Raw genomic sequence first — 27,335 nt, forward strand, 5'->3', positions numbered from 1 at the left:
CCAACACACCGAAGTGTGGGGAGGAGAGGGGTCAGGGACCTCCAAGCAGGCTCCTGAACCATAGGGGTTCAGATTCAGAGTGCTGTGGACCCGTGAGGATGAGAAAAAGCTAGAAAGAAGTGGTCCTCTTGGATGACAGAATCAGGATTCAAAAGGCTTTCTTGCAGGGAAGACAGCTAACAAGATGATGCCCAATAAGAAGGGCGATATAGACCAACTCGGGTTTTAAGAGTCATTTTCATGAATGAAACATGCAGGAAGCCTGACATCATGAGGATGTCGTAGTAATATTCTGTGACTAGAAGCTAATAATGAATTATTGAAGCAGACACCAGACTGTGGTCCACCTGATTAAAAGCTTTTATTGGAGACAAACGGGGTAGGGGCAGGGGGTGGAGGGGGGTGAAGGGGAATGTGAGTTTATTCTTGGCGGGGTTGGAGAGGTAATGGGTGTTTGGGTGCAGCTCTTACCTAAGAGAAACACAGTGCTGACCCACCACTGAACCCAGACAGACAGCCTGACCACTCCACCCGGGTTGCGGGAAGTTGTTGAGAAGGGAAATCTGCAGTGTTAAGATCTCCTAGGGGTGCCCATAGGCAGTGGACAGTCAGTCGGAACCTTTTCTCAGGAAGGTGGCTGAGAAAAAGTTTCCTGGTGTGCCCCTAAAAACGGTCATTTCTGGTCTAGGGCCTGGACTGCAGTATTCAAGTGCAAGTAAGACTTCTGAGACTAGTGTATCCGGCTAGATATTGAGTGGGTTTGGGGATCCCAGCAGGGGGACCAGGTCTGCCTCCAGGCTTTGCTGCTTCTTGCCGGCTACCCTAGAGGTACCAGGGGTTGCGCGTGTCTGGGGACCCTCCTGGAATTCAGCGCCCTGCGTCGTGTTTGCACGGGGGGGCCCCTCGGGCGTCAGCTCAGATCTGGGGCCGGGGGGCTGGCGACGGGGAGGGGGCTGGCGGAGCTCGCGGCGCGGCCCCAAGTTTATGCTAATCCGTGCAGAGCCCGCCTCCCGCCTCCCCTGCGCGGCCCCAGCCGCGAGTAGCCTCGGCCACTCGGCGGGACGCAGCGGCCGCGCAGCTCCAGGCGGCGGAACAAGAGCGCTCCCGGGGTCGCCTAGTGGAGGCGGGAGCCGGGCTGGCGAGCGGAGGATTCTCCGCGGGAGGCACCGCGCGGGGCCGAGTGGAGACAGAGCGCGATGGGTCACCGTCTGCCCGTGTGGGTGTGCGCCGTAGCGGCGCTGCTCTCGGAGGCGCAGGCCAAGGGCACCCCGCTCCTCGCACGGCCAGCACAGCCCGGTGCCTCCCGCTACAGCCTCTACACGACCGGATGGCGTCCTCGGCTGCGCCCGGGGCCGCATAAGTAAGTGCGGGGCCCTGCCGGGGAGGGAACGCGGAGGGGGGGGGGCGCGTGGCGCGCCACCACTCCCACCTGCCAGGACCCGCGCGGAGGCATCGAGACTCGGGTACCCCAGCCACGAAAGGGGCGGTTTCCCCCGGCGCGATCTTTTACTCGGGCGGGCGCCCCACGTTCCAGGAGGCTGCGGGGTTGGTGAAGAACAAGTCAGCGGAGGGGGCCTGGCGCGGCGGCTGGGATCCTGGCAGTGCCCGTGGAAACCTTTCCAGCGAAGTAACATTTTCCAGCTGCTCTGCGAGCAAACTCCAGGCACAGCGGACCAGGTGGAGGGAGAGGAGGAAGGGCTGTCCTCGCCTGGAACACGCGGGGCTCCTCCATCCCTTGCCTTCTGTCTCTCCTTTGCCCCGCGCGGTTGTGGATAGACCCACGCTTACTGTAGGTAGTCGCTCCTCCCCTCCTGCGGTCTGGCCCCCCCGGAACCCTGTGGGAGCCCCGAGGTGGCTGAACCGCAGAGCTAATGAGGACTTGTGGGTCCTGGGCTTGTACTGTAGAACAGACAGACTTCCACAGTGGTCGGTTTGTACCCGAATTTGAATTCCAGTGGAATGTAAGATTTTGTGGGCGACTACCCAGCCCACAACCACGCTCTGCGAGCCCCCGAGCATCGGAGCAGGCTTCCTAGAAGGGAAGGCAAGGAAATGGCAACGCAGAGGCCAGAGAGCTTTTTCAGGGGACGAAGGAGGAAAGCGTGATTTAAAAGGAAGTTACTAAGTTGTGCCCTCAGAAGCTTTGAAGGCCGCGATAAGGAGTTTAGAAATAGTGAAGAAGTTGGAGAGTGGGAGAGGAAGCAGAATGTGCGGCGGGGAGCTGAGAAGGCCTTCTAGGAAGGTTAGATGGCCACCCTGTGCATTTGGCTCAGCAGCCACCCATCCAGGACAGATCAGAGCCCAGCAGTGGAACTGGGCCCAGCCCAGAAGATCTGGACCCCAGGCAATGGTCCAGGCTTCCATAGAACACAAATAGATAAAAGAGACATGGGGGGGGGGGTGTCTCCTGAGACCAACAGGTGGGGGCTCGGGCCAAATATTCCAGAGGTGCCATTTCCCCCTCCAGGTCCCTCTGTGCCTATGTGGTGCACAGGAACGTGACCTGCGTCCTACAGGAGGGAGCAGAGAGCTACGTAAAGGCTGAGTACCACCAGTGTGGGTGGGGGCCCAACTGCCCCTCCACGGTCAGGTGAGTAAACCCCAGGCGCTGCCTCCAGCAGAGAATGGAGCCATTTCCACAAAGGGCTGCTGTACCCGGGACATCTAAGAGCCCCCATAGTGCTGCCTACAGCGGACCCAGATCCCTGAAAGAGGCCATGAAAGACCCCTGCCCCCTGCGCACAATTCTAAACTTGCAGCAGATCTTACCCAGCAGAGCCCAGAAACCTCAGGGATACAAGAGGGAGGCTGGGCTAAGAAGATGTGGCAGAGGCAGAGGTTAAGGAAGGAGAGGATAGGTTGATACTACACACACACACACACACACACACACACACACACACACACGCACGCGAAGTAGGCTCTGGTGACCAGGAAAAGGTGAGGCAGAGATGGAAGCCAGAGGCTCCAGCATAGTAGGCCAGACAGGCCAGACAGGTGATGGGACATAGCTGTCTACATTCGGAGAGTTTAAATGTATCTGCGTGCTAACAGACCTATGCCCGGCTCTACCAGAGTGAGCAGGTGCATGATCAGGTAAGGGGGAGAGGTCCCCAGTGAGCCCTGCCTGCACTTTTGGGCCCTCTCTTCCTGCTCACACTAGCCTCTGAGCAGAGCTCAGAGGTGCCCCATGCCAGCTTTTAAGCAGAGCCCAGTTCCTCAAGTAAGCCAGAGATGGCTGGCAAGAAAAGCAGCTGGTGGGAGCTGCGAGAAGTGCAGGGATTGCGAGTGCAGCTCTGGTGCATTATCTCCTCCACACCCCGGGAGCTTGAAGCTTCCTACCGATTCCCAGAGGCTCTGCTAAATCCAGAATGGACTTTCCTATGGCAGCAGGAGCTGACTGGGACCTAGTAGTTGTCTTGGGGCTAAGTCCCTACTAGCATTCTCTACACAAACAGTATCGCATGGGGCTTGTCCATCTGTCCTTCACTCAGAGGACTCAGGGCCTCTGTGAGGCCCACTCCACCATATGGTTTTGTCACCTAGGGGGTCAGAAAAAGAAACCCCCTGGGAGTAGAGATTGTCTGGAATGCCAGCTAGGGGGCAGAAATCTCAGCCCACAGGTACAAGAAGTTGCTCTCTTGCCCCCTCTCTCTGATCCAGGTACCGCTCAGTGCTCAGACCCAGATACAAGATTGGCTACAAGACTGTGACAGATCTGGCCTGGCGTTGCTGCCCTGGCCTTACAGGAGAAGGCTGCCCTGAACACCTCACAGACCGTGGAGCTACCCCACCACACCAAGAGCCGGAGCCGCAAACTCCCATAGGGCAGCAGGTCCCAGACCCCAGGCCTTCTTCTTACAACAGAGAGGTCCCAAGCCCCCATGGTGAGTTTGTCCATGGATGTCCTCCAGAGGGAGTCAGGTTTCTTAGGCTTAGTGGCAGGGTCAGGAGGGGACTGTCAAAGGCTGCCTAAGCTGTCATGGATCTTGGGGTAGAGGTGGGGAGGTACATCTCACGTGGGACATGACTGTCAGGCTCCAACCTTCCCCACCCAGACCCCATCACAAAGGTGAGGGAGCTGTGTCTCGGGATGAGGAGGACATACATGTTGGAGGATTAAGGGTGCTCCTGGGGTCTTTCTTCTTCCTTAGGAAGAAAAGGCCAAGGGCTGTTTGGCGAGCGTCTAGAGCAGCTGGAGGGTGATGTTCGGCGCCTGTCACAAGCATATGGCACCCTGAGTGGTCTGGTGGCTAGTCCCAAGGATCCCAATAGGATTACAGGTGACCCCAGAGCTCCCGTTGAGCCTATAGGCTTTAGGGTCATCCCCGAGGGCCTGGTGGACCCAGAAGACAGAGGCAGAGGACCGCTCATACCTCCTCTGGGTGAAATCCTGAGCAAGGTGACAGAGGTGAGCAATACATTACAGACCAAGGCGCAGCTGTTGGACGAGGTGCGCGGGCTGGCTCTCGGTCACGAGGCTCACCTGCAGCGGCTACGGGAAGCCCCACCGTCCCCACTGACGTCCCTGGCACTGCTGGAGGAGTATGTGGACCAGCGGCTCCAGCGACTCTGGGGGAGTCTGCTGGATGGCTTTGAGCAGAAACTGCAAGGTGTCCAGAGTGAGTGTGACATGCGCGTGCAGGAGGTGCGGCGGCAGTGCGAGGAGGGCCAAGCAGCCAGTCAGCGCTTGCACCAGAGCCTTGACGGCCGGGAGCTGGCCCTGCGGAGGGAGCTCACCCAGCTGGGCACTCAGCTGCAAGGTCTGACTCTGACCGGTGCAGGCACCTGCTGCGGTCAACTGGCTTTGATCAGTGCCCGCGTGGACAGCCTTGAGAGGAACCTGCAGGCTGTCACGGAGGCCCAAGGCGGCCTCAGCACCCTGGCTGCAGATGAGCTGGCGCGCCTCTCAGCTGCAATGCTCCAGGGAGGACTGGAGGGGTTGCTTGAGGGCCTCGAGACCATCAACGGGACCGAGAATGGAGCCAGGGGCTGCTGTCTGAGAATGGAGATGGGGGGCTGGGGTGTCGGTGGCTTCGGGTCTATGCTGGAAGAGCGTGTGCAGAGCCTGGAGGAGCGGCTGGCAGCTCTGACTGGAGAGCTAAGGCACCACAGTGCCACACCAGACAGATCAGCACGGCCGCTCATTCAGACAGAGCTAGCCGTGCTGGAACAACGGCTGGTCTCCCTGGAGACCTCATGTACCCCAAGTACCACCTCGGCCATCCTGGACAACCTCGTGGCAGAGGTGAAGGCCTGGCAGAGCCGGAGTGAGGCCCTCCTACACCAGGTGGCCAGTCACACTGCTCTGCTCCAACGGCTCAATGGCACAGTAGCCGAAGTTCAGGGGCAGCTGGCAGAAGGGACAGGCAGCTCGCTCCAAGGCGAGATCACTTTGTTGAAGGTCAACTTGAACTCAGTGAGCAAATCACTCACAGGCCTCAGTGACTCTGTCAGCCAGTACTCTGACGCCTTCTTGGCCGCCAACACGTCCCTGGATGAACGAGAGCGAAAGGTGGAAGCTGAAGTTCACGCCATCCAGGAACAGGTCAGCCGGCAAGGGTCAAGGCTTCAGGCTGGCCACAGGCAGGTCTTGAACCTGCGAGGGGAGCTGGAGAAGCTCAAGGCCGGTGTGGCCAACGTGGCTGGAGGGTTGAGCCGCTGCAGGGACACGGCCCAGGAACTCCAGCACACAGTGGGCCACTTTGACCAGCGGGTGGCTCAAGTGGAGGGAGCCTATGAGAGGCTGGGCTTGTTGCCTGCCCACCTGAACGATTTGCCTACTGAGCAGCTGAGGTCCAGGGAGGGCCTGTGGGGCCACATAGACAAGCTGAACCACACGCTGGCCCAGCACACGCAGGACATTGCCCGGCTCCGGGACGACCTGCTGGACTGCAGAGCCCAGCTGGCCGAGGTGAGGCCAGGGCAAGCTGACTAGGATGGCTGAACAGAATCTAAAGCCCAAATCCCACCAACCCTGGGAATATCATCCCAGAGACCAACCCTACCCAGCAGCACCTTCTAGCCTTCCATGGCCATCCAGAGGCCACTGGGAGGATGGCCTTGGTCCAGCTCAGCATGACTGTCACAGCCATTGAAAGCCACCTTCAGTGGGGCAGTCTGGAGGATTCAGGATAACAGTCAAGACAGGTTACACAAGATGCCGTCTCAAAAGAGCTAAGGCAAGCACATCACGCATAAAGACAAGGCTGGACTTCTGAGATGGCCTGCTGCAAATGTCTGCACTTCCTCCTGTTGCAGACACACTGGAGTTAGCAGTTGTGCAAAGCTTCCAGGGCAAGACTCAGAAAGCCTGTCCACTGTTTCCTTTTCCAACCAGGGACCAGTCAACCCTTGAAGGCATCTCTTACCTTGTCCCTTGGGCTTCCATCCTTAGGTATGTAAGGCAGAGATGCCCATTGGACCTATCCGGCAGCTTCATAGGTGCTCTATCTGAACCACAGACTAGAGGTCACCCGAGGTTTCCAATTCCCCTCGTGTCCTTCGGGACAGAACAAAAGCCAGGCAGCCCAGCCAGTTCTCCGCATTCCTTTTGATCTTGCCTCATGGTGAGGGTGTAGGCAGCTGTAGACTCCCGGAGAAAAGAAGGGATCCAAGCACTGTTTGGAGACCCCACCCCAATTTATCATTTTTCTTTGAATTCACAAATACACCCACGTGGTCCTTCCAGTTAGAGGAAAGAAATCTCTCCCTTGCCACCCAGGTCAGTACCTCTGGCCAAGAGCAGCCTTAGAAAGTCTGTTGAGGCAGATCCCAAGAAAGGGGCTGTAGCCGGATGGAAAGGAGTCAAAACCTTGCTTTTTAACAAACTACAACAGCTTTGCCAGGAGGTTCACAAACTGGAGAGGTGGGGTAGGGAGCTGTCATGGCGCAACTGGGAAATACATGTGCTTAGAGACTGTCCGTCTCTACTGACCCCTGGCCTCAATTTCCCCCACACGGCCTGAGCCTGCTGTGCTGTTTCCCCCACAGCCCTGCATCCTGGCTTGTGGACATTCAGTGTTTGCCCTCCCCTCTGGTGTGGCTGGAAAGCAGGCCGAAGATTAAATCTTTGAACTGGTCTAATGGTGTTTTCTTCACTAGTAGCAGTGGGAGGGTAAGCTACTGACATGTCATTCTGTGTCCCACTGTGCCTGGGATGATAGCTCATGCAGCCAACTGGACACTAGACTGACCAGCCGAAGCCAGAGCAGAATGGTCAGCAAACACCATCAGCTGTAGCCAGGACTGGGCTGAGCCCTCAGGAAGGGGTCGAGAGTGACTGGGCCGTGGTTTGGCAGGGACAAGGCTGGCAGAAACCACAATCCACAAGCCCTTCTGCAAACCCCCACCCCCCACACCCCTGCCAAGTCCTTCTTTTCTCTTGTCAGAGGGGCTCTGAACCATACAGGCTTGGGGCTGAGAGTTCAAAGCATTCAGAGGGAAAAGAGATGTGTGGATCAGGAACTGTGGGCGGATAGGAACATCTGGCTTTGGAGGGGTAGTCTGGGCTCCCAGGAAGGGATGGGATAGCGGTGTTCCCACGTGGCACTCAGCCAGACCCTGAGAAAGGAGTTGTCGCTGGATGCAAAGGGGCCTGCTGATGACACCCTTCACTCTCCATCTAGGTCTCAAGTTTTCATGAGGCCACCTCCTCTATCACAATTTGAGACAAGGCCACAGTGACAGATACACCTAGGGCAGTGGTTCTCGACCTTCCTAATGCTGTGACCTTTAACTGTTTCTTGATGTTATGGTGACCCCTCCCAACCATAAAAGTATTGTTCTTGCTCCTCCATAATTATTTTTGTAACTTTGCTACTGCTATGAATTGTATTGTAAATATCCAGAATAGCTGATATATGACCCCTATGAAAGGGTCACGACCCACAGGTTGAGAACCACTGGCCTAGGGGGATAGAGAATCCTCCAAGGGCCTAGCGATACATTTAATTGATGGAGGTCAGGGCTGTACTTAGCCTTGGGGGTAGTTGCCCCCCCCCCTGGTCGGGAGGTAGGTCCTAGGCACATGCATGGTCCCTAGGTATTCCCCATGCTCCCCACAGCCAGCTGGGCCTCAGTTGATGATGGTGCCATTTGTGCTAGAGATATCTGCTTTGCTATTCCATTTCTTCAAGTAGATGGCCTTGTGGTGGCAGGTGCCCTGGTACTGAGTAATCACACCAAAGACAACAGCATTTGTGTTTCAGGAAGAAAGGAAGGTCTCTGACTGCCAACCAACGTGTTGCCCCTTTGTTGGGTTGGGTCCCTGTCACTCATCTTCCAATCCTCAGTGTCCTTGGCACCCATCAGGCCTGGGTCAGAGCAAGGAGAATGGCGTGGGCAGGCTCAAGCCAGGGCATCAAAGTCCACGTGTGGCAGTGGTTCCCGCCAATAGCAGAAGTTGCTGTATTCAGGGTTGGCCAGGTCTGTGCTGGGGCCACGCACCACGGGTGGGAAAAGAAGCTCCACCACCTCCCCGAGCCGCTGGTACCTGCGGGGCAGAATGGATTGCACGGAGTCTGAGCTGTCACAGGGCAGTGACCTTCACAGTTGGTGAGGCAGGATTTGGGGTCCTGGGAGAGGCATGGGGGACATATGACCCTTACGTGGATTTGTGGTTCTTTATGAGCTCCTGAACGAGGTCTCCCCGGGGGTTGACTGTGAAGATCCGAGATTCAGGGAGGCCTACCTGCCGGTAGGCAAAAACATCCTGCAAGAGACAGAAAGGGTTAGGGCCTTGTCTGAGCTTGCTTGCGGCAGGGAGAAGGGAGACACTCACATTTGGTCTGTTCCCAAAGGCAGCATAGAAGGGTTGTCCTTGGGGCAGAAACAGCTGTTGAATGTCACTCAGGCAGGCAACCTTGAATACCTCTGGCTTTTTCTCGATCACCTCCCTAGAATGGCCATGACCGTGGACAGGGAAGAGGGAAAAGGAAAAGCAAGACACCAGGGGGTCAGAAGACATGTCTGACCCAGCCTTGTCGGATACCCATGAGCAAATGTGTGCTAGGCTGGAGTCTGCGAGCAACTAAGCATTAGGTTGAAGATACTCTAGCCTTTCCCTGCAAGGGGCCCCGGGCTTGTATGTGATGGTGGTTACCTGTGGAGGGCAGAGAAGAGGCTGCTGGGAGACAGCAGGATGGGGCCCTTAGGAAGGCCACAACCATGCTCGCTCACCCACTGCAAGTACCCCTTGGTGAGGTCAGCCATGCCGATGGCCCGTGCTGAGCAGTACAGGAACTTGTACCCATTTCTGGAGGTGGGGGAGACAGAGCCAATCAGAGACAACCTCCATATTCTCGTTGCTCCTTGGCTGTAAACTCATCTCAACTCTTGGGCTCTGGCCCTCAACCCCGGAGGAGTTTGGGAAGGCTTTGAGAGGTGATCTCGGCAGATGTCCCAGCTAGTTCTAAGGGCTTGTAACTTTGCTACTGCTATGGGGTAGCTGCCCCCCCCCCCTGGTCGGGAGGTAGGTCCTAGGCACATGCATGGTCCCTAGGTATTCCCCATGCTCCCCACAGCCAGCTGGGCCTCAGTTGATGATGGTGCCATTTGTGCTAGAGATATCTGCTTTGCTATTCCATTTCTTCAAGTAGATGGCCTTGTGGTGGCAGGTGCCCTGGTACTGAGTAATCACACCAAAGACAACAGCATTTGTGTTTCAGGAAGAAAGGAAGGTCTCTGGCTGTTTTAAGGGCTTCCTGATACCCTGAGGTCAGCAGGTAGATGGCTCACAAGAGAACTAAGGACCAGAAAGGTTTCAGTGTTTTATGGACTTCCCAGGCTGCTTCTATTATGGGCTCTGGTGGTGCCCAAGACTGGTTTTCAAGGGAAGACATTATGGTGACCTAACATATCCTTTGACTCCCTCCGTCCAGATAAGAGCCCTGGCCCAGCCAGAGCTTAGCACTCACAGATGGATTTTGTGGTAGAGACTAGTGATGCCCTGATGTGTCCAGTCTTTCCCCAGCTGGGGCAGAATGTGGCCGAGAGCATCGGACCTATAACCAGGGAAGAAAGGTCAGTTAGGCTACCCAAATGGCTCCCACGCTCCACGGGTGTGGCCTAATGTGTCTCAGCCCACCCAGAAGAAGGCATTTCATAATGCTCCCATACACCCAGCACGAAGGGAGGTAAGTGCCCAGGCACTTCCCCCAGGCTCCTCACAGGCAGCTGGGTCTCACTTGGTGATGGTGCCATCTATGTCAGAGATGACCACCTTGTCATCCCAGTTCCACAGGTAGATGGTGGCTTTGCAACGGCAGGTGCCTTGGTACTGGGTAGTCACACTGAAGACGACATCGTTAGCTCCTTCGTGCAGGTTCAGATACCGCTGGGGATAGGCAAACGGGGAAGGTTTGGTCCCTGACCACCCTCTACTTGGGCTGTGGCTTTTGATCCCCACGAGCCTCTTTCTCCACTTCCTCTTAGTTCAGAGCCCCTTTCTGAGGAGTCTCATGATGGTCACACATGGACACATGCACACGGGCAGAAGGCATCTGTGCTGCCCAGGGACCTGCATAGTGCCAGGGCACAGGAGCCCCAACTTCCCTTCAACTCTCCATGACACAAATATCGGACTGGCTATGTCTGTGACTCTCTGCCTGGCTGTCTAGGTCAGTCACGGGCTAGTTTTGACAGGGAGTTATTGTTTTGATAGGCTGGGGCACTATGGGACCATCATAGGAAGCTGCTTTGTGGCTAGGATACCTGATTCAATATTCCCCTAGAGGGAGACCTAGCCCTGAATGTGATCCACGGATAATGAGGGTGGTTGCTCCCCATCATAGCTAGGTGACCGCCGTGTTCTGGCTCATCCAAAAGCAGACGAGTACTCTATAGGGTACCAGGCAAGTGGTTGCTATCCTGTATCAGGCGGGTCAAACCCTGACAATGGGACCACAGATCTCAGGGAATCCACACAGTGACGGATGGAAGGGGTTGTCAAAATCTTAAGAGCTGTTGTCAGCACGGGTGACTTCAATGAGGTGTCCAAGGGACACTGCAGGACACTGCAGGTAGATATTTTAGGACGTCAGAGGGCTTTTCCCGTCTGACCTGAGAGAGATGAGCTGGCCTACGAAAAAGTGAGCCCCCACGACTGTTCTAGCACAGACCATCAGGGAAGCTGCCTACAGAACAGAGACTGGCCTGTGGTGACCTGTATCTCCTCTTGGCCCTGTGCGACTTGAATAGAATTAACACAGCCCAGCCCGTCTCCACACTCACAATCTGCTCCGAAGACAGGCGAAGGGACTTCTTGTAGGTAGGGACGCAGCCCGGAGTGGGAGGTGGCAGACGGGGCACTTCAAGGATCACAGGACTGTCTGGGGCATCGTCATCGCTGCTTAGGACTTCCGTCTTCTCTCTGTGGCTAATACTGGCCTGTGAGCCACCTCCCCCAGTAAAAGGTCCCTCTTTTGCTTACACTCAACCCAGGGCCTGTTCCTGTCCCTCTAGAGATGGCCTTCCCGTCAAGTGCCACCTGTGTGGGATGTCCTCCCAGGGAGGGGAGAGCCAAGCTGGAAAGGAGGCCCACCCAATCCTCCTAACTTCAGGAGGCCTCCTTGGGATGTCCACCTTGGAGAGGGTTTCCTGAACACACGTATTCTGGAATGTACCCCAAGTCCTACTTGTGTTGGCTTCAGCTGGCCCACCCTTGGTCACTTGCTCCCCAAACTTGGATGGCTGGGTCACTTCTAAGGTTAAAAAAAGGGGGCGGGGAGCCGAGTAAGCAAGTCCTTGTGTACTGGGGAAGAGAGACCCTTGACCCTTGACCCTCCCCTTAATATAGCAGCCCTTACCCAGGCTAGGAGTCTGCACACCAGCTCGGCTTTGCCATTCCCTACCAGAGGGACATTTGGCAAGTCTAGGTCTCAGTTTTCCCATCTTGGAGGTGGTAACATTTCTCAGGAAAATGAAGTGCTTGGGAATTGACACCCTACTATGGCTGGGGAAGAGGTTCTGGAACCCCTCACCCAACCAGGGTGGTTCTCGCCAGGCTCCAGCCCCAAGCCCCGCCAACAGGTCCAACTCACCCCTGCTGCTCCCTGGCTGCGGTTTTCTCCCTCTGGGCACTGTGCTGTGGGAAGAACTTCCATAAGCAAATTCTGTTCCCGGCCCTGTGCTGCCCTGGTGAACACTGACCACCCACCTACCTCCTCAGCGGGGAAGTCCCTGCGTCTCCAGGAAAACCACCATCGGCCACCCTTTCGAGGCATCTTCTCCTTCTCAAGTTTGTCCACAGTGCTCTGTGGGTAGATAATGGGAACAAGTTATTTCTGCAAGCAGCAAAACTACCTTATGTTGGCACTGGAAACCCCATGAGCCCGGAATCTTGGCCCAACCTAGAGAATGGTACTATCAACCTCTGGAGGCTGAAGAAAATGCTGACTCTTCTCCCTCCTGAGAGCCCAGGAGTGACTCTTAACTCTGCAGAGGAGACCAAGGGCCCTTCCTGTCTCACCAGAACTCCTGGCTCTAGCCTAGCTTCCAGATCGCATGAGCCCATGGCCTACTGGACTGCTGAAGGTAAGCTGCATTGGGAGAGTCTTAGGAATTGGTACTCTGTGCCTGACGCCTCCCAGTGGCCCCGAGAACACACTGTAGTCAGGATTCTCTTCAATCCCAAAGACAGACACAGACAACTTCCTAAAGTCAGTGATCCTAACCCACCCCCTCTTTGTATTCTGATCAGTACCAGACAGGGGCAGGATTACCTTGAGGAAGAAAAGCTGATTAGATGCATGCTAGATGACCCAGCAAAGTCCAGGGCTAGGCCTGCCTACAATGACATCAATGCCCTACAGATTCAGGTTACAGAACTCAAGTCAGAAGGACATGAGCTTGGGGTCCACCAGCCTGAATGCCAACAGGCTTGGGTGGGGGTCTCTCAAAGGCCTCAGGTGGTGGGTCTGTCTGGATAAAATGAGGAGAGTCAAACAGGGGAGTGACTTCCTTCCCACTGGCTCTAGATCCTATCTCTGTTGCCATCTGATAGAGCCAGACGCACTGAAGGGATACCATCAGCATTTAACCTTTGAGGAAGCCTAACTAAGTGAAGAATCACGGATAAAGCCAGAGTGGGGCCATGGGTGCCTCCTGAGGGCAGAAAGGGCAGGCACAATCCCAGGCTGATCTCACAGAGAGGGCAGGTGGCCCCAAAAGGCCAAGTGGAGATTCTGAGAAGGAAGATCAATGCTGGCTCCCTTCCCCCATCTACACATGCTGTTCCCTGTTCCCCGCCTGAACTGCTCAGGACCGTCACCCATTTGGCTGGCTTAGTGAGCACCTTTTCAGCAGACGCCCTGTAGTTAGCTGTCACAGCACCAGCATTCAGTTGAACTTGATGACTCTTTGATCAGTTGGGCCTTCCTAGGGGATGCGTTTGTTTGGCACATGACTCCCCAGACCAGATACGGCACATCATAGGTACTCAGTAGATGAGGGCTGACCAAGGAACCAGTCGCCCCTCAGTCCAGGACAGAGGAGGAGCAGAGTGGAACCCTGTTTCCCAAGCCTTATCTTTCAGATCCCAAACTCTCGAGTTTGTCTCAGTTTGGCCAATTGTTGGATCTCTATCCTGCTCTGATTTCACCTGCGTTCCTCTGATGAGAAGTCCACACCCAATAGAACCCAGCCATGGCTGAGAACCCTGGGAAGGATGGGCTTTGCCCACACAGGATGAGCAAGACTCTGAGGACCTCTGTTTCCTGTCTCTAGAGTGAACCCAGTAGAGTAGCCAGCAGCCATAGGGTCCAGGGCCCATCCCTGTTCACCTATTTTTCTCTTCAAGGCCATGGCTCTAGTGGTATTCTAAGCATTACCTTGGGTAAGTTCTTCTGGAAGGCTTGCAGACAAAGGATCATGGGGGCAGCCACAGCCCAGTTATAATGCCTAGAGAGACAGAACGAGCTGTCAGAGCTGCAGCAGCTTGAGGGCACAGAGTGGGGGACTGTGGCCATCCACCACCCCCAACCTGCCACTCACTTCTCATTGATTTTCACCACGAGGTTTGGGTCATCCAGGAGCCCGGGATTTTTAGTGAGGTCCTCATAGGAGACCACGTGCTGGTTGAACTTCTCTGGGCACAGAGGCAGAGAGTGAGGGCTGATACTGCCATGTCCCACATAATCTGCTTGCCCCATACCCTCCTACAGACCTCCTATTGGCCAGGTCGTTGACCTAGCAACATGTCCCCCTTCCTGTGGTTTTTATACCTGTTCCCACTCCAGGATCTACAGGCTAGGTCAAGGCTTACTATCAAGCATTTGTGTCAAAGATGCTGGATCAGAGTGGGTACCACGGGGCAGCCTCACATCTGTGCTACCCCCCTCCTCAAAAGTCTTCCCTGACTTCTCCTGCCTCCCGGAAGTCTTCCCTGCCCTGCTGTGACTTCTAGAGTGCTTCCCTGCTCTTCCTTGGCCCTAAGGAGTCATCTCTGTCCTCCTACGGCTCCTGGGTGTCATCTCTGTTCTCCTAAGGCTCCTGGATGTCATATCTGTTTTCCTCTCACCTCCTTTCATCAATAGAAGCCTTCATCCCTTTTCTGACCCTCCCCATCCTCCCTTGGTCCCTAGCTCTGCACTAATCCTCGGGATGGCTGGCACCATGGTTGAACATACCCAGGGGGATGTCTCGGGTTTCAGCCAGTCCACCACAGAGGGACAATGCTACTTTGTCCACTGAGTCCAGGGTGGGTTCGCCTACGTGTTCAGGGTTGGGGTTCTCCAGGAGCTTCTGGTTGCTGGGCTCACTCCACCTCCTGGGCCCCATCCCGCAGTCACTGAAGACAAAGAGGCCAGCAATGATATGAACACAAAAGGAGATGAAGGTGGCTCCCCCTTTCCTCCCTGGATCTTGATAGGATGCCTTTGGCTCCACAGGCTCCAGTCCCAAACTCCCTGTCACCCAGAGCCCAGGTACCTCTGGGGGAAATAAAGGGCTGCATCCTCAGAGTCCAGGGAGGACAAGTCATCCAGGTAGATGTCACTGGGGCCCAGGTGGTGGTTTCTCTTCAGGGAACCTGAGGGTGAAGGAGGGGACACCCGTCCACCAAACATGGGTTCAGTGGCATGAGCAACATGTGGCCCATTGCCTCTGAATGTCCTAAGCTGATGCTGTCCTCCAGAACTCTTTCATGACAGAAATGTCCCTTATCTGTATTGTCCAGTATGGCAGCCACTAGCCACATGTGGCTACTAAGCACACCTCAGATAGACTGGTGTCATAGAGAAGTGGAATTTTAAAGTATAATTTTAATCATTTCATTTTATTTTTTTACCTATTTATTGGTATATTTTAATAACATTTTTATTTATTTTCGTGTGTGTTTGAGTCCGAGGACCACAGTACATATGTGCAGGTTATAAGGTAGAGGTCAGTTATCTCCTTCCGGAGGTCAGAGGATGGCTTGCGGGGGTCAGGTCTCTCCTTCCACCCAGGTGGTTCCTGGGGATTCAACTTGGGCTGTCAGGCTTGGCTGCAAGCCTCTTACCCACTGAACCACCTCACTAACCCCATGTATTGTTTCTTTGAGACAGGGCCTCGTGTACCTCAGGCTGGCTTTGAACTCACTCTATAGCCAAGACAACCTTGCATTCCTGATCCCACCACCTATATCTCCCAAATTCTGGGATTAAAAGCTTGGAGCACTGTACACAGTTTATGCGGGGCTGGGGCTGGGACCCTGGCTGCTTACATGTTAGTCAAGCATCCCGCCAACAGCATGCCATCTCCTGGCCTTACTTATTTAATTTAGCTGCCTATAAATCAATGGCTATCAACTTGGACAGTGCAGGCCAGGGGTCTTCCTACCCACGCTTTGGTGAAGATAAACTGCGAGCTGAGAGTGGTCCAGCCTTGCTTGGCCTGCCTGCCTTCCTACCCCGTCACCCATACCTCCTCACTCAAAACAGCAGCCGTCTCCGTCCTAGGCCTGCAACATCTCCCACCTTGACCTCACTCACTCAGCTTCCTCTGCCTAGAATTTTCTTTTCATTCCTTCCATGGCCGAGTCTTCCTTTTCCATGTCTCAGTTACAACTCTCACTATTCAGAGAGACCTTCCAAGACCCTGTGACTTTACAGTCCCCGTCCCTGAGCTAATGACGCTGTTCTGTGTGGTCTATGCCATGCCCTCCCCTGTTCACACGTATCCCATTTGGCTCCTCCATTGAACTGGGCCCTGTGAACACCGGCCAAGCATAAGGCTTGGCATATAGCAGCTGCTCAAACTGTACCTAAAGTCCTACAGTCCACCCAGGACATAATCTGAGGCCAGGGATGCAGTGAGAAGACCCAGCCATCACTCACCTTTTCCCTTGGAGACGTCTGGATGCCCAGAGGGAATGTGGCTCTCCAGAGTGGCCCAGCTCCATGACTTAGTGGCAGGAGGGTGACCCGCACCCCTAGAATTCTGAGTCTTGGTTTCCTTAGTCTCTCGGGCAGCAAGGGGAGAACCCACTAGAGTTTCCTCACAACGTGTCTCCACACCAGGAAGCGCTGTATCCTCCCTGGCCACTGGTTGTAGCGTGGGGAGTCTCGACATGTCCACACCAGCCGCAGAGGAGGAAGGGCTAGGGTCAGGTTCCCCAGGAAGAGCAGAGATTGCCTCGACCATACTGTCGAGGACCATAGACAACTCATGCCGCTCGGCTTTCGCCACCTTCAATCAGATAAAGACAGGAAGACACAGCCTGGTGCGTGGGGGCTCCCAAGACTCACACCCCAGCCACTCGGAGTCCCTGAAAGGCACAGCTCGGAGGAACTCACCTTAGGCAGTCTCCCCCAGGCCCACTGCATGTGAGACTCAGCTCTCAGGGGACTTGGCTCCAAGGACCGCAGCTCCAGCTCAGAGTCACTCTTAGGGGACATTAGGTCACCGGAGGAGAGGCTGCAAAGAATAAGCATTCAGAGACAATACTAGTCAACTGTCACTACTCCCCAACCTAGCCCAACTTAGAAACATTTTCAATAGGTATTTATGCCTGTATTGGATCCAAAATATTCAAGAATATGTATGTTTGCACGCGCACACACACACATACACACACATATACATATATAAATGCATATATGTAAAGAACTCCTATAAATCAATAATAAGGCAATATGATATTTTAAAGCTAGATGTCATAAAACATGCCTGTAATCTTAGCATCATCTTCTGCTACGTAAGGAATTCAAAGCCAACCTTGGCTATGTGAGACCCTGTCTCAAAAAATCAAATAGGATGGCAAGATGGAACGTCTTGAAGATCTATTTATGTGCATGTGTGCACGTGGGTGCAGTGCCTGTGGAGGCCACAAGAGGGCGCCAGATCTCCTGGAATGACAAGGCAGTTGTGAGCTATTTAATAGGTGCTAGGAGCTGAATTTTATCCCCTGGAAGCAAGTACTCTTAAGATGTGACTAGAGAGTAGTTTCAGCCGCTTAACACTGTGAACGGACTCCGCGCCACTGAATTGTGCACTCTGAACTGGTTAAACTGGTAAAGTTCGTGTCAAGGATGTTTTGCCACAATTTAAAAATTGGCTTTGCCTTTGTGTCTTAGTGACAGTGTCCTTTGCTTTACAGAAGCTTCTCAGTTTAAGTAGGTCCCATTTATTCAATGTTGCCCTTAATGTCTGTGCTTCTGGGGTTATACATAGGAAGCGATCTCCTGTGCCCATCTGTTGTACGGTATTTCCCACTTTCTCTTCTATCAGGTTCAGTGTGTTCGGGCTGATATTGAGGTCTTTAATCCATTTGGACTTGAGTTTTGTGCACGGTGATAGATATGGGTCTATTTTCATTCTTCTACAGGTTGACATCCAGTTGTGCCAGACACAAAGGCAACCTACTGACTGGGAGAAGATCTTCACCAACCCCGCAACAGACAAAGGTCTGATTTCCAAAATATATAGAGAACTCAAGAAACTAGACTGTAAAATGCTAATTAACCCAATTAAAAAATGGGGCACTGAACTGAACAGAAAATTCTCAACAGAAGAAGTTCAAATGGCCAAAAGACACTTAAGGTCGTGCTCAACTTCCTTAGCAATCAGGGAAATGCAAATCAAAACAACTGTGAGATATCATCTTACACCTGTCAGAATGGCTAAAGTCAAAAACACCAAGGATAGCCTTTGCTGGAGAGGCTGTGGAGGAAGGGGTACACTCATCCATTGCTGGTGGGAATGCAATCTTGTGCAACCACTGTGGAAGTCAGTGTTTCGGTTTCTCAGGAAATTCGGGATCAACCTACCCCTGGACCCAGCAATACCACTCCTGGGAATATACCCAAGAGATGCTCTATCATATGACAAAAGCATTTGTTCAACTATGTTCATAGCAGTATTATTTGTAATAGCCAGAACCTGGAAACAACCTAGATGCCCTTCAATGGAAGAATGGATGAAGAAAGTATGGAATATATACACACTAGAGTACTACGCTGCGGTAAAAAACAATGACTTCTCGAATTTTGCATGCAAATGGATGGAAATAGAAAACACTATCCTGAGTGAGGTATCCCAGACCCAAAAAGATGAACATGGGATGTACTCGCTCATAATTGGTTTCTAGCCATAAATAAGGGTCACGGAGTCTACAATAGGTGAACCTAAAGAAGCTAAGTAAGAAGGTGAACCCAAGGAAAAACATATAGTTATCCTCTTGGCTAAGGGAAGTAGACAAAATTGCCGGGGAGAAAATTGGGATCTTGGGGGTGGGGTGGGATGGGGGTAAGGGGAGATGGGGAGAGAAAAAGTAGAAGGGAAGGAGGGGGGGACTTGGGGAAATAGGAAGATTGGGATAAAGGAAGGGTGGATAGGGGAGCACGGAACCACAATTCTTAGTTAAGGGAGCCACTTTAGGGTGGGCAAGAGACTTGACCCTAGAGGGGCTCCCAGGTGCCCAAGCTGAGGTTCCCAGTTAGTTCCTTGGGCAGCTGAGGATAGGGAACCTGAAATGACCCTATCCTAGAGCAATACTGACGAATATCTTGCATATCATCATAGAACCTTCATCTGGTGATGGATGGAGATAGAGAAAGAGACCCACACTGGAGCACTGGACTGAGCTCCCAAGGTCCCAATGAGGAGCAGAAGGAGGGAGAATATGAGCAAAGAAGTCGGGACCACGAGGGGTGCACCCACCCACTGAGACAGTGGAGCTGATCTTCTGGGAGCTCACCAAGGCCAGCTGGACTGTGACCGAAAAAGCATGGGATAAAACTGGACTCTCTGAGCATGGCGAACAATGAGGGCTGATGAGAAGCCAAGGACAATGGCATGGGGTTTTGATCCTACTTAATGTGCTGGCTTTGTGGGAGCCTAGCCAGTTTGGATGTTCACCTTCCTAGATATGGACGGAGGGGGGAGGACCTAGGACTTACCACAGGGCAGGGAACCCTGACTGCTCTTTGGACTGGAGAGGGAGGGGGAGAGGAGTGGGGGGAGGGGGAGAAGGGTGGGAGGACGGGGAGAAGGGTGGGAGGAGGGGGAGGGAAATGGGAGGCTGGGAGGAGGTGGAAACTTGTTTTTTTTTTCTCCTTTTCTCAATTAAAAAAAAAAATTGGCTTTGATCCCAAGCACTGACAAACACAAGATAAAATAAAACAAAAATTGCCCCTAAACCTGAATGTTTTACAAAGGAGACATACAGATAGACAACAGACACACTTAGTCAATGCAAAGACGTAAAGCTGAAACCAGCTTGGGGCAGCATGTCACCCACTGGACCCTTACCTGGCCTGCGGGGTGCACTCGCCATCAGAGTAAGGGTAGATGTCTTTCGGCTGTGGTGAGGACTCCTCCTCCTCCTGAGCACTGCTTAGGGAGCACAGAGAAATGCTCAGTGACAGGCAGGGAAATCTGGCTATCCAGACTTCGGACAGTAGACCAGAGACGCCAAGGCCCTTGTCCAGAGTTGCACAGCATCCACAGAAGAAATGCTTCCACCCAGGTTAGTGTTCCCCACAGCCTCCGTCTGGCTCCTACCCACCTTGGGGACTCTGCTGTTGGCTTTTCCTGCGAGGGCAGCTCACTCTCAGCACCTGCCTCCAACTCCTCAGAACTGGAGTCCACAGCATCCTCCCTGCGTCTGGGTTTTCTCCTGCGCCGCCTCTTTCTCCGCCCAGTGATAACGAGACCCTCGGGTTCACTGGCTGTGCCCAGCTGGGAGTCTGAGGGAAAGCCTGACAGGCCTCCCCATGGGATGGGTGAGGTGCACAGGCGAGGAGGCACCTCTTCCTGTGGGGAGAACCAGGCAGAGAGCTGAAGGTGCTGGAGTCAGCGGGTTACCCAGAACCCCACAGCGGGCTCGCTTAGGGACAGGCACGGGTCCACCCACACTGGCCACAAGCCCCTCTAACTGAGGTGAGGCAGCAGTCCAGGCAGCTCCATCTGAGCAGTCAGGGCCTCAGCCTCTCACTGCCTCTTGGTCGCACCCATTTCTCCTCTAAGACTTAGGCAGGTGCCACTTCCTCCAGGAAGCTCAGGCTGCATTTCCTGGCAATGACCGAGAGGCTGCATCAATGAATATTTATGGGCCTGTATTCCAGCCCTTGTCTGGAACTTTTTTTAAAAATATGTATTTATTATGGCTTATAGTACTCTGCCTGATGTATGACTACATGCCAGAAGAGGGCGCCAGACCTCATTACAGATGGCTGTGAGTCACCCTGTGGCTCCGAGAATGAGACTCAGGACCTCTGCAAGAGCAGCCAGGGCTCTCGACCTCTGAGCCGTCTCTCCAGCCTTATCTGGAGCTCCTTTTGAAGGTACAGGAGTCACTTGTTTGAGTCTGCTGCATAGTGTCTGGCATACAACAGAGGCTCAGTTAAAGTTTATCAAATTCAAGCAGTTAAAACATTTTTGTTGCCTTGGGCTAGACCATTCTGCAAACGCTCCTCGTTTTACGCACGCATGCACACGCACACACACACACACACACACACACACACACACACACCCCGAGCTCTGCATTCTGGCTGTATGGTACTGCATAGACTCGAATAGCCAGGCTTTATTCTTTGCAGTCCCCTCACCCTCCTGTTTTCTGAGACTCCCAGCCAGGCCAACGTTCCACTCCCCACGGGCTCAGCTCAGAGGGCTCCAGCTTCAGAAACCTTCCCCAGAAACTAGATTCGACCAGAGAAGGGCCCCCCTTTCTGGGCTATAACAGAATACCACGAAGGCTGAGGCCAGTCTCAAGTGACCGTCTACATCAGTTCTCTGCTGAAGAGAGGTCAGGGATAATGGCAGATCCCAGCTTCCTTCCTGGTCAGCACCAGTGAAGAGGTGACGCCGATCCCTACCTCATCGCTGTCCAGCTCCTGGACGAAGAAGGCCTCGCCACTGTCCCCCAGCTTCATGTGCAAGTCTACAGGCTCCCCATTGATTTCAATGTCCACCTGCAGAGGGAACAGTGGGTGGGGACTGACTGGGCCATAGCATCAGACTTCAGGTCCCGATCCAGAAACTGGATCCATGACCCTGACTGCCTCCAGCTCTCTCCAGACTCCCGTGGTCCTGGCTGCTTATCACCGGGTTACCAGGAGAACATTGTTGTGACCTCATTCTTCTACTTCTCCCTGGCTTACTGTGACTACCCATGTTGACGACCTGAATAATGGCGAGAATTACCACTTATTGTAGAGGATCCTGTTTAACTTTACAACAACCCTTTGTAGTAGCTCATCATTATCCCCATTTTATAGACAAGGAAACTGAGGCGTGTGTGTGTGTGTGTGTGTGTGGTGGGGGTAGATTATTTGTGAGGGCCAGCCCTCCCAGCAGAGCCTATGAAATTCCAAAAGTCTTCAACTACACCCCGATCTCCTTGTTTTATTTTGTGTGTGCTTGTGTGTGGTATCACATGTGTGTATACATATTTGTGTGGGTGCCTGCTTATGTGGGTATCTGAGGCCAATCTCAGGTGTCTACACTCAGTCACGCTCCACCTTATTTTTCGAGACAGGATCCCCCACTGACTGGTGAGGCTGGCAGGCTAGCAAGCTCCGGAGATCTACCTGCCTCTCCTCTTCAGGGCTAGGACTACAGACGTCTTCTGCACCTTGCTGCTTATGTGGGAAAAGTTTGTTAACCCCAGCTCAGGACATGGTGAGCTCTTGACTGGTTCGGCCATCTGCCCAGCCCTACAGCCAGTCTCTGACCTCTGAGGTACGCTGTCTTTCACAGATTATACTTTCCTACTAGGATTCTGAAAAATTCACAGTCACCTCAACTTGAATGGGGTTTGGGCCCACGACACTGCTGCTCACACACGGTGCTAAATGAAGTCTCTGTCATGAACCTGAGGAAGCTGATGTGGGACTCTGCCTTGTCCCCAAAGACCTGGCCTTAAGGCCACACTGTCTGTTCCTGTTTACTGTCCCAAACTGTTCCATTGCTAGCATTAGGCATATAAAAACTTGCCCACTCCTAAAGGTGATATGACTAGGTTTGAAGATGTGAGGTGATTAGCAAGGCCACAGGGGAGGTCTCAGTAAGCTGAGGAAGGCTTAGTAGCCACAGAATCTGGCTCTACTCCACTGGGCTTCCTACCTCAGCAAATGAGAATCTTCTGGATCAAGGCCCTAAACCAACCCCAAAACAATGAGGACGAGTGAGGTGGCTCAGCAGGAATGGGCCCTTGCCACCAAGCTTGACGGTCTGAGTTCAATCCTTGGAAACCACGTAGTGGAAGGAAAGAACTGACTCCCACATTGTACACACAAATAAGCATACAATCATATATACACACATAGACAAAATAAATACAACAAAAGAAAATTTTAAAGAAAATTCAATGAAAATATAAAAGAAGGTAAACAGGATAGGTACTCCCCATCCCCACCCTTTATGGAGGCCAAGTCTTTTCTGGAACAGTAGTGATTGATAATGCCGCCTTCAAAAGCCCACCCGATGAAGCCAGACCACAGGCCAAAGCACTCACCACCTTCTCCCGTGACCGCAGGACACCCAGCTTGCCGAAGCGAACATGGAAGGGTGAGCACCGGAAGGAGCCATCCGGCTGCCTCACCACCAGCACATCGATGCCGCCGCTCAGCGTGGCAGGGTTTAGGCCCCTGTACAGTTCCTTAACAGTTCCAAATACCGTCTCTGCCAGCTGCCCCACATAGTTCATGGCTGCTGCTGCCCAGAGCTGGGATGCCCAAGCTTAGGTTGTGTTTAGCCAGTGAAGAGAGACTGTGTCTGTACAGCGGTAGCAGCTGTAGGGTAGAACGATCTTCGGGAGGAGACCTGGGCCTCCTAGCCGTGGCTGGCCCACCAACCTACTGCGGATCCCTTGGGCGGCCAGCTGCCTTGTCCTGCTGCCAATCTCCACATCTGTAAAAATAAGGGCTCAGGATGAGACGACAGCCGGGTGCCCGTGCCTCTAAATGCCATGACTCATGGTGATGCCCGTGAGCACTCCATGGGCATGGCTCACCTAAACTTCACAACAACCCTGCAAGGCTGGCAGAGCAGGGTGACTTGCTCCTGTTTACAGATGAGCCGGTCGAAGCTCCGAGAGGCGGAGTGGCTTGCCCAGGGTCTCACACCTGTAAGGAGAGAACCTGAGGGTCAAGTCCAGATCTGTGTGACTCATGTCCAGAACCCTTGGCAGAAACAAAGAGGAATATTCACCGTGGAAACAGTACACTGTGGGCAGTGGGGGAGAGCCTCCAAATCCAGCCAGCCTTGTTAGGGAATAGGTGGTATCCGAAAGGAAATCTTCTGTTGAGAAATGGGTCTAGAGAGCGTGCTGCTTCCTGGTCCTAGAAATTGTTTACCCACTTCAGGGGCCTAATTACTCCACTGAGAGCGATTACTAGACCAGGCACCCAGTAAGGTCTCTGGGTAACTTAAGGAACCACTCCAACCCTACACCCCCAACCCCTCTTTTTCCTGGTAAGATGTCCATCGATGGCCCACCTGGCAGCTGAGGCCCCCAGCCCTACTTCATGGTCTTCAGGCCATTGTTCTCAGTCCCTAGCTTCAGACCAGATCTCTGATGTCCATTCAGGCCAGTGTTGCTTGTCATCCCCAGGCAGTCTGGTTCCTCTAGCTTTCCTGCCTCAGGCAAGAAGGGGAGAGGCGAAGGCAGGAGGCTTCAGAGGCAGCAAGGAAAAGCCAGGGCTATAATAAGAGTCATAACCAAGCTGGCATAGTATCCCCTTGCCTTACTCCACCCTTACCAGATCCAGCCCATTCTACCTGCTATGCTCTCAGGCTGGTGGCCCTAATGCTCCCCTGGCTGCCAGGACTGAGAACAGGACCCAAAGCACCTCCACATGTGGCCCTCCTCTCTCAGATCTTACAGAAGAGTTCCTGGAGGACACGGGTTCAGGATCATCCTTCAAAATGCTAAAGCCACTTATCAAGCTTTATGGCGCTGAGCACAGATGGGGGCGGGGGAAGCAGGGGAGGCCGTGACTCAGGTTCCCTGACTCCTCAATTAGTCCAGAGTCCCCAAACCACACCACAGTCGTCTGCAGAGAGAGCAGCCTCCTCTGCCCAGCTCTGTGATGCCCTGAGCCTGGAATGTAGTCCATGAATTGGCAGCGTAAGTGTCACTGGGGAGCTTGTTAGAGATACGAAAACTTAGGTCCAACTCAGCCTGCACGGGTCCCCATGCACATCACAACAACTTCCCCAGCGGTTGTTCGCATCCTTGAGTGTTGAGGAGAGACAGCTCGGCGTTCCCAGGGCCGTAGCTGGGTTTTTGGAAAAGTCTGAGTGATGGACCGCATTGGGTGACATTTTTGAGGGAATGCCGTCCCAGTCCCCTCTCCTGTCAACAGGTGGTGCACTTCAGAAGATGGAAACAGAAATTCAGACAGATGATGTGACCTGCCCAGAGTCACAACCAGTCACTGGCAGAGTGGAGATTAGCACCCAGGCAGTTTGGTGCCCCTCACCCACAATGCCCTGTGGCCATTCATGATCTGGGCATCTGATAATAAAGTCTTGACCGAGACAGTAGGAGGCTAAGTAAAAAGTAGGGCGAAATTAAATGCCGTGGCTCCCTAATGCCACTCAAATCCAACAACAGTTTTGTTTGCAAGATACCTATTGATTGTGACCTCGGTAGAACGCTTCATTCTGCTCTCTAGCCCTGAGCGCAGTGACTACAGATCTAAGGGGACGGACTGGCAGGACAGACAGGAAAAGCAGAGAAGACCCAGGAGTTTTCAGGAATAAAGGAGTGAGCACTGGAGACCCAGGGTAGGGTGGCAGGCGTGGTTTGCTTTGGGTGTGTGCGTGCACACTGTGCAGGGAGCATTGTAAAACCGTGTCTCTGGTCCCTGACCATTAGGTACCCAGTGGGCCCCCAGCTCCCATCCAAGGTGGTGACGGCCACATTGTCTCCTGATATTAAATGCTTCCTAGAGGTGCTAGGGAATGTAGGCCTGTGGTAGAACACTTGCCTTGTTCATGAAAGGCCCTAGGCTCATCCCCAACACTGCAAACACAACCAAATGTCTCCTTGTAAGAAAAAGAGCTGGATGGTAGAGATGGGCACACGGGAGGCAGTGTCCCTAGAGTTAGATCTGCTCATGAGGTCTTCTCAGGCAAGCAACTCGCTGGCTTCAGTTCCCTTATACAATATAGGGCTTAATTTAGACTCATTTTACTCAAATGTCAAAGGAGTCTAGAATCCCATTTGCCTCTAACTAAAAGCCCACTGATCTTGCCCCACACCTCATGCACCCCTAAGAGAACCTTCTTTTCTGCCCTTTTCAAGCCTGGAGCTCTGCTTGCCGCCTTATACAATTGTCCCTTCCCTGACTTTCCTGCTGTCTAGGTTAAGACTTCATCAGCAGAGCACCGTGGCTGAGAACACCATCGTGCCTGAGTTCTCATCTGCACACTTCCCAGCTATGACTTTGGGCAGATTTATCACTTGATTTATCGGAGTCTTAATTTCAGCTTGTTGAAGTGGGTAGGTACGAATGCCTGATGATTGTGTCTAATGCTGTACAGCATGCGCTGGGCCCCTATGTGTCATCTAGCAGAAGCACCAGCATCATAGCACGTCCCACTCACCCAGGCTGTGAGTGCGGTCCCTGGGGCAGCCCGACTTGCAGTTCAGAGTTTAAACACAGCAAGCTGGCCCTCAACGGCCCCCAACAGTGGGGACTTCACTATTTATAAGAGGGACGGGTGAATTCCAGGCCTTGTGGAGCGCCTTGATCAAGCCAAACTAGAAATCTCCACCGGGCCTCTACCTCTAGTCCGCCTCCACCATAGGGAAGCCAGAACCAGTTGTCCTGGGCCTGAGATCTCTGCCTTCTTGGATGCCCAGATTTTGAGATGGGGAGGTCATGAAGTGGGGATGACTTTCCATCTGCCACCAAAGGGAGAGGTAAGTAAGCACTTTTGTTTGCTTGTTTATACCAGTGTTGGGGATGACACCCAGGGTCCCTCCTATCTCAGCGAAGTTCTCTGCCACAAAGCTGCAGCTCCCCCCAGCATTGGGTAGCAACTTCTGTTGTCCCAGAGAGGGACAGTGCCGCCTCAGCTCCCCTCATTGATCCGCAAGACAGGCCAGACAAGGGCCGGGCATTTTTTTTTTCTCTTGTGGCTGAGTACACTCAATACCAAGAACACACAGTCAGTCCAAGGTAGCCAACAGAAAACGTCCCAGCTTCTCCAGGTTCCTAGTCTCGGCTATCCAGGGAGCTGGCAGCCGCGGAGAGGAAGTGAGGCAATCCCTCCCCCGACTCTTTCCCGACCTCTAGGTGGACTCTGGCCCTAGAACGTAAATGAAGGTGAGATAGAAGAACAGGATGGGAGAGAAACATTCTTCTTCCCTGGTCCAGCTAGGTTCCTACCTAGGAATTCTCCTCCTCCCCTGGATCTCCGGGACCCAGAGACGCCGCCTCTACCTGTACGCAGAGGTTCCACAGGTAAGTCTCCAGGTCCCGGCACTTCCGCCTTCTCTGGGACCCGGCGAGATCCCGGCTACACTCCTTCCACCAACCAGGTCCGTCGCTGTCCCCTACAGGTCCTGGCTCCACCCCTCCCTTCGAAAAGACCCGCCCCTGTCCCGTGTTCACACCCAAGGGCACCCTTTCTCCTAGGGAGACTTGGAAGCAGCGGACTTCAGGACTCTGACCCGGGGCCAGCGTGGTCACCAGCTGCAACGACAGGAACACCAGAGACCCCAGGACTTTGGAACCGCGTCTACCTACGTCCTGGCTCTGTGGCCTTGGGCTAATCTTCCGCCGAATTCCGCCAGTTCTTATTTTATCAAAAAGGAATGCTACTTGTAGGATTTGCCAGAGTACGTGAAATGTGTTTGTGGAGTGCTCGGTGCTCGGATTTCCCCTCCTAGGAAC

At 53.6% G+C, this 27,335-nt stretch overlaps 2 protein-coding genes across 11 annotated transcripts; one reads left to right on the forward strand and one right to left on the reverse strand.

The window, feature by feature from the left end:
• The first annotated feature begins 658 nt into the window (after window positions 1–658).
• Emilin3 (elastin microfibril interfacer 3) lies at window positions 659–6,638 on the forward strand. 2 transcript variants are annotated; one of them, XM_041670722.1, is made up of 4 exons: window positions 659–1,360; window positions 2,468–2,590; window positions 3,664–3,887; window positions 4,155–6,638. In XM_041670722.1, the coding sequence occupies exons 1-4, from the start codon at window positions 1,197–1,199 to the stop codon at window positions 5,936–5,938; spliced, it is 2,295 nt and encodes a 764-aa protein (XP_041526656.1). In that variant the 5' UTR covers window positions 659–1,196; the 3' UTR covers window positions 5,939–6,638. The 2 variants fall into 2 exon arrangements, with proteins under 2 accessions (XP_041526656.1, XP_041526657.1); XM_041670723.1 differs by having other exon boundaries at window positions 4,314–6,638.
• An 18-nt stretch (window positions 6,639–6,656) lies between these two features.
• On the reverse strand, window positions 6,657–26,971 carry Lpin3 (lipin 3). 9 transcript variants are annotated; one of them, XM_041670721.1, is made up of 23 exons: window positions 26,829–26,962; window positions 23,926–24,063; window positions 23,638–23,727; window positions 23,441–23,552; window positions 22,943–23,337; window positions 21,303–21,398; window positions 19,988–20,235; window positions 19,732–19,812; window positions 16,776–16,896; window positions 16,317–16,668; window positions 14,929–15,028; window positions 14,628–14,788; window positions 13,993–14,086; window positions 13,830–13,899; window positions 12,162–12,254; window positions 12,042–12,085; window positions 11,233–11,371; window positions 10,188–10,336; window positions 9,918–10,004; window positions 9,104–9,256; window positions 8,783–8,897; window positions 8,610–8,713; window positions 6,657–8,494 (listed from the first exon to the last, which is right to left on the reverse strand). In XM_041670721.1, the coding sequence occupies exons 5-23, from the start codon at window positions 23,132–23,134 to the stop codon at window positions 8,350–8,352; spliced, it is 2,544 nt and encodes an 847-aa protein (XP_041526655.1). In that variant the 5' UTR covers window positions 23,135–23,337; window positions 23,441–23,552; window positions 23,638–23,727; window positions 23,926–24,063; window positions 26,829–26,962; the 3' UTR covers window positions 6,657–8,349. The 9 variants fall into 9 exon arrangements, with proteins under 9 accessions (XP_041526655.1, XP_041526646.1, XP_041526647.1 ...); XM_041670712.1 differs by having other exon boundaries at window positions 11,233–11,377; XM_041670713.1 differs by having other exon boundaries at window positions 11,233–11,377; window positions 26,883–26,914.
• Window positions 26,972–27,335: the final 364 nt, after the last annotated feature.

The sequence above is a fragment of the Microtus oregoni genome, unplaced genomic scaffold, assembly GCF_018167655.1.
Source record: "Microtus oregoni isolate MIOR12 unplaced genomic scaffold, Mior012 000020F_ref0000438, whole genome shotgun sequence".
Lineage (NCBI taxonomy): Eukaryota > Metazoa > Chordata > Mammalia > Rodentia > Cricetidae > Microtus > Microtus oregoni.